The sequence below is a fragment of the Gavialis gangeticus genome, unplaced genomic scaffold, assembly GCF_001723915.1.
Source record: "Gavialis gangeticus isolate Ggan-Ray unplaced genomic scaffold, GavGan_comp1, whole genome shotgun sequence".
Classification (NCBI taxonomy): domain Eukaryota; kingdom Metazoa; phylum Chordata; order Crocodylia; family Gavialidae; genus Gavialis; species Gavialis gangeticus.
Genome location: NW_017728994.1, coordinates 40,705,759 through 40,712,002, shown reverse-complemented (window position 1 = coordinate 40,712,002; position 6,244 = coordinate 40,705,759). Strand labels below are relative to the sequence as shown.

The following is a 6,244-nucleotide window of genomic DNA, read 5'->3' as shown; positions in this document are numbered from 1 at the left end:
CGCCGCCCGCTCCGCACCCGCACCCGCACCCGCACCCGCACCCGCTGCCCTCGCCGGCGCCGCCGACGCTGCCGTCTCCCAACTCCTCCTTCACCAGCCTGGTGTCCGCCTACAGGACCCCCATCTACGAGCCGACCCCGATCCACCCGGCCTTCTCCCCGCACCCCGCCGCCGCCCTGGCCGCCACCTACGGGAGCAGCACGTACGCGGGCCCCCTGTACCCCTTCCCCCGCACCGTGACCGACTACACGCACGCCCTGATCAGGCACGACCCCCTGGGTAAGCCCTGCCTCGGCGCCCCGCTCGCAGCCCGGGAGGGGAGGGTGAGTCGGGCCCCGGGCTGGAGACTGGAAGTCATTGAAACTCTCTCCGGCCCCGGTCTGATTTACAGTAAATTAGGAGGCCAGACCGCGGCGAGCACCCGCTGGTGACTCAGATTTGTTTTCCCTCCGCCGAGCGACTCCGAGGGTGTCCTTAGCAGGGCCGGGGGCGGGTTTGGTGGGGGCTTCACTGTCCTGGGAGATCGCAGCGCACATCTGGGGCTTTTCCTGCAGATGCCCCCGGGGTCCGGAGGCCGATTCCGGGGGGCGGGAGGGCGGGGGTAGAATCGCGCTCCCGGCCCGCGGCCGCCGGCGGGATGCCCCGGCTCCGCGCACTGAGAGCTGCAGCACTGGTTCTTAGTGATTGCAAAACTGGATCTGACTCACGAAATTTGTGCAGTGAAAGAGGCTGACCCTTTCCGTTCATACAGGAAACCTTGAGCTCTCGATAGGAGTAAATCTGGTTTCAGAAGCTGTTAAGTGTTTTCCTGGCTGCCTAAAGCAGGCTCTTCCCCGGGAGTCGTGCACATTGCTGATTACTTTATCGACATCCTCAATACAGACAAATTCAGGAAACACTCGACTTCTGATAGCCGGGATCCGTTTTTCTGATATTGTTCATTTCCTCTGTGTGGGATGTGACTTTATGACAGCTAAAATAACCAGTTGCTTCCTATTTTTTGAGTCTGTTTTGCACCAGAATTACTAAAGCTTGACGCAAGCAAAATCTTGAAAAACAATGCCGCGTTTCAAAGGGGAGAGGCAGCAAGGCAAACACGGTGACTCAACGGTTCTGGCCCGAGAGCTCCGGACCGGCCGGAGCTGCCCCGGGGAGGCTCCCGGAGGTGCCAGTCCGTGCGCCTCTTGCTATACACACACCGCACAAAGCCTGGCACGGCTCATGTTTGCTTGCCAAGTAATCTTGAGACCCAGCTGCCCCTCTTCCCGCTTGGAGGTCTCCCGCAGCTACAGGGATTGGGCGTTTATCTGCAGTGCAGTGGGGGTGATGACCAAATCTGGTGAGGGTGATAAGGCAGTGCCGGATGCTGATTCTGCTACAGGCATTTCCAAAGAAAGGTTGCTCCCTCGCGTGGAAGGTCCCCCTGCCCCCAAGTGGTTGCAGCCCCCAGATAGTGATGTGAGATGAGCTCTGTTTAGCATGTGGGCAAACATTTGCACAGAGAATGCAAGACAGTCACTTGGGGGTATTGCAGTGAAAGAGCAGAAGGAAGCACAGTTTTTTTCTCTTTTCTTTGCGAGATAGACCAACAGGAAACACATTGACGGAAATGTTGCCATAGCCCTTAGAGTGGCTTTTAACTGGTCTCTGTTCGACTGATGTAAAAATCAGAGGAGGCGAAAGATCAAAAACGAAGTCTGAAAAAAAGTTGCGTGGCCTGAAACCAGAGAGCCTCGGATCTGGCCCCCGAGCCCACCCTGGACTTCTGGGGAAGGGCCTTAGTGTTTCGGCCAGAGGCAGCTCGTGGGCTGTGCATGGGGGGCAGCAGGGGCTTCTGTCACTCCCAGGGCTTCAGCCGGGACAAAAGCACCAAAGTACCGGCTCCCAGCACCTCCGGGCTGAGGCAGGCTGCCCTGCAGGAGGCACACCAGTGACCGCTCTTCTTGCTTCTCTTGGCAGGGAAGCCCCTGCTCTGGAGCCCCTTCATCCAGCGGCCGCTGCACAAAAGGAAAGGGGGGCAAGTCCGCTTCTCCAACGACCAGACCATTGAACTTGAGAAGAAGTTTGAGACCCAGAAGTACCTCTCGCCACCGGAAAGAAAGAGACTGGCCAAGATGCTGCAGCTCAGCGAGAGGCAGGTGAGGCCCAGCAGCTTGCACACATGCAGGCCCCAGGACGCCCTGCTGTGCCCCAAGGAGGAAGCAATTCTGCCACCCTGGCAGCTGGGGACACTGCTTCCACTGGCTGAGGTGGAGCTGAACACCTTGTAGCAGCTCCTTCTGTTAGACAGGACTAGGTTGATAGCCACACTGGGGACCAGCAGCTTCCCACTTCCTGCTGGCTGTCACACCAGTGCAAATCCAAAGTAACCCCCAAGGCACTCTGGACTTGCACGGAGGTGGCAGAGAGTAGATTTGGCTCCACTTTGGCTGCTTCTGCTACCAGGGTAAACTGGTCCAGCTGGAGCTGCTGTGGACTGCACCACGTGCCAACGTTTTTGCGTTTTTCTCCTGTCATTTAGGTCAAAACTTGGTTTCAAAATCGCAGAGCAAAATGGAGACGTCTAAAGCAGGTACAGGGCTGTTTCTGTTTCTATATAAATACTATTTTAATTGCCTTATCTCATAAGTGATCACCTATTCCAGACTGTATGCAAAAGTCATCTGAAAGGCTGTTTAACCTCTTCACCTTGATTAAAAAGGCAAATAGTCATGCTGGAATCCAGGATGGCTCGTTGATGCAGCACTAACGTTAAAAGCTCCTAATGTAGTTTCTATATCAATTATGCCTGGGTTTTCACATACCAGCTATTAAAACTCCAGGCTAATTGTTTTGTAAACCCATATGTTGTTTATCTAATTAAGGCAGAGAAGATAAGTAATTGTCAGTAAATGACTTAGATAGTTGTCTCTAGAAGAATATTTACTGGCCCTTTTACTTACTCATTTATAATAAACAGGCAAATGTATTTTATAGTTCTTGGGAAACAAATACACATAGACTTTGGTTATTGATTTGAAGGTTAGGAAAATTAAATAGCTTTTGAATTCAGGCAGATTGGAGTCAGTTACTTAAAGAGTGTTAGATTGGGTCCTATTGCAACAATTTTTCCCACTCATAAAAATTGTGCAGGGGTTAGTAAAGCTTTTTTTGCAAATAAAAGAGCTTGGGCCTGCTGTGTTTGGTTGGCTCAGCATTCATTGCCTTGTCTGATAAAGGACTTAACAATCTGTGTGGAAATGAGAAAGCTGAAAAATGCCACAAAGCAAAGGTATTTAAAAAACTTGTTGTTTTTCAGCAAAAAGTTAGGATTTCATATTTTAATTAAAAGCTCACTGTTGTGTGATGATGCTGGGTATGTTTTAGAATATGAACATTTTGGTTCAGTTTAAACTGTTCCTTCATCTAGTTTAAATTTTAAAAGCTTAGTGTATGTAGATTTGTCCTTATGCTACAGAGATGTTTATTCTGAGTGAACTCATTTTATCTGTGAAACATGCAGTGGCCTGATTTCCCTGAAATATCTTGAGAGGCTGGTGGAAATCATGGCCATTTTAAATAATATCCTTCTTTTTACACAGTCATGTATCACCTGTGGCCCTGGTACCTAGCCTTGAGTGCTTTCACTTGGCTAGGAAACAACCCTTGTCCCTGGGGGGAAGCAGGATCAGGAAGTAGGACTATTATTTATTACATTAAGGCTCATTTTTAAAATTTGCAATTTTTAATGTTAAATTTTAGCCTTACAACTTGATGATTAGTAATTTTTCCACTTGCTGCTTTATAATATGGATGGGCTCCATCTGCTCCTATTGAAGTCAAAGGTAGTTTTGTCTAGGAAGATATATCTTTTAATGAAAGATGCATAGTGACTACAAGACACAGATGATCCTTTTACATATTTAGAATTAATCTGTTATTATCTTAAAACACACTTTTAAATGCTCCTGATCTAAGCCTCTTCCTTGGAGATATTTGAAATGACCATAATACTGCATGGGGGTTGGGTCCATGACAAAACTAGTAGTTTCAATGGGAGCAAGATGTTGTTTATGATTGCCTCAGTTCTTTATCAGACTGGGACCAGCACAGCTTATCTTTCCTAGATGATATTTCATCTGCGCAGGAAGAAAGGTTTATAAGTAAGAAGTCCCATAGCTGCACACATGCATTTCCTTAAGAATTTAACAAGTGAAGGAACAGAATGTTTTTAGGGGCATGGTTACAACCTATACTCACCTGAGAATGCACCGAACTTCCAGCCTCAGTGCAAAACCCCTCAATAAATGAATGTTGACTTCCAAAATGGCCTAGACTTGTAGGTCTTTTGATTATGCTGAGCATATTTTGGTGTAAAGCTGGTTTCTTTATTGATTGACTTTAGGAGAACCCTCAAGCCAGCAAAAAGGAAGAAGCTGAAAGTGTGGATAGTCACTGTGATCAAAGGCAAGAGAGCTGTCTGAGCCCTGAGCAGAAGAGTAAAGATGTCTCTCTTGATGGGTCCCAGTACACCCCCTCACCTGTCTCTCAGGAGGACCTTGAATCTGAAATCTCAGAAGATTCTGATCAAGAAGTGGACATAGAAGATGATAAAGGCTATTATAATTCTACCCACTAATGGGCTCACGCTTGGAGATGAACCCTGATTCAGCTTGCACTTTAAGGGAGCTGACTTTTAAAGAATGTTTGGCTACAGAAGACAACTTTCATCATTTCTCTGAGAAAACCACAGTGACTAGTTTTGTAAATGTAAAACCAAGAAAAGGGCAGACAATCAATTTATGGGCAGATCTTTATTTTGGTTAAAGGGATAGGTCCATGTTTTGTATTTAATTTGTAAGATATATTTGTACATCGATTAATGTTCTCTCTGGAATATAATACTACATTCTGTCTTTACTGATTTTACACCCCGTCCAGTCACCCTTGTGCAGTCAGGCAGAACTCCCAAATATTTCAGGTAGAAGTGAGTGTGGATTGCAGGATGAATTCCTCTGTATGTGTAGGTAGCTTTAGTTAATTAATTTAAATATTCTTGTTAAAAGCTTTCCCCCCCTAGCACAGAAATATATTTAACGAATGGAGAAGAATTTTATAATCCCCATCAAGTGCCTTATCTTATCTTCTGATGCTTTTCCACTCATAACACCTCTAATGGTCCTTTTCATGACATAATGTTTAGATAGCAAGTCATTTGAAAATGTTAATTTTTACTTTGTATTATAAACAATACATACATTGTTTATATATATATAAGGCCTTTTTGAATTGGAGATCCCTTGAAATGTTGCCTTGCAATCTGTCTGATTCTTTTTTCTAGAGAAAATATTTTGTGATTAAAGCTGCTTTTTGTCCTTTTGATAATTTACTTCCCATGTTTTGTAAGAAAATGTAACAAGCCATAGGGTCCTACTGCAGGAGAAAAAACTGACATCAGCTGCTGCCTGATGAGCCAGGCCTACACTAGCAGTGGGAAGATAGTGCCTGTTGTATACATATGTGCCTCTGTATATACTTTGCTTCAAAAGGTTTTATACCTCATATTGTTCATATTTTGTACATATTTGTTCATTGTTTAAAAAAAGAAAAAAGGTATTTAATTTCTTTTTGGTGATGAACTTGTCTGTGAAATAAACTAAACCTGGACCACCCCAGATATCAGACATTCCCTTCCTTCCTAGGTGCTGGGGTCCAGCCCAGCACCTAGACTGGTGTTGGTGAATGCGGTTCCCTCCCCTTGGCCAGCGGAGCTCCTCACTGCGGAGGACTGGGGCGAGCCCTGCCCCAGGGTCCCCCTTGAATGTTGGAGTTGCCTTGCTGGCACACCCGGCCTCCCGGGGCGGGGAGAAGGGGCTGTGCCCTGTGGCCCAGTTCTGCGGGGAGCCCGAGAGAAAGAAAAAGGGAAAGGTAACGGGTGCTGCTCAGCTCGGGCTGCCCTTGACCTGCCTGAGTCAATAACGGCTATTTATCGGCCCTTCTCCGAAGCGATGCGAGTCTTCTGGGAACAGGAAGCCGAGGGGAGAAAGGGGACAGCCGTGCCCGGGGCGCGCGAGTTGCTGCAGCCGCAGTCGCGGCGCTCGCGGGCTCCGGCTGCCCCGTGCCCTGGTGTGACGGCCAGTAAAGGGCCCAGTTTAACCTGACTGGACGTAACCCGCTGCTGCAGCCGGGGAGGCTTGGCCCGGCCCGGCGGCTCCTCCATGGGGCGCTGCCCCGCCGGTGTTTGCCGGGGGCCGCCGGGACAGGG

At 48.0% G+C, this 6,244-nt stretch overlaps 1 protein-coding gene across 1 annotated transcript in view; it reads left to right on the top strand.

Annotated features, from left to right (window-relative positions):
* The window catches only part of HHEX (hematopoietically expressed homeobox), an 8,847-nt gene extending 3,196 nt beyond the window's left edge, over positions 1–5,651 (top strand). The window contains exons 3-6 of the mRNA XM_019502118.1: positions 6–279; positions 1,960–2,138; positions 2,522–2,572; positions 4,385–5,651. Coding sequence (XP_019357663.1) covers positions 6–279; positions 1,960–2,138; positions 2,522–2,572; positions 4,385–4,618 — 738 coding nt within the window. The 3' untranslated portion in view covers positions 4,619–5,651. The remainder of the gene's footprint in view (positions 1–5; positions 280–1,959; positions 2,139–2,521; positions 2,573–4,384) is intronic.
* Positions 5,652–6,244: the final 593 nt, after the last annotated feature.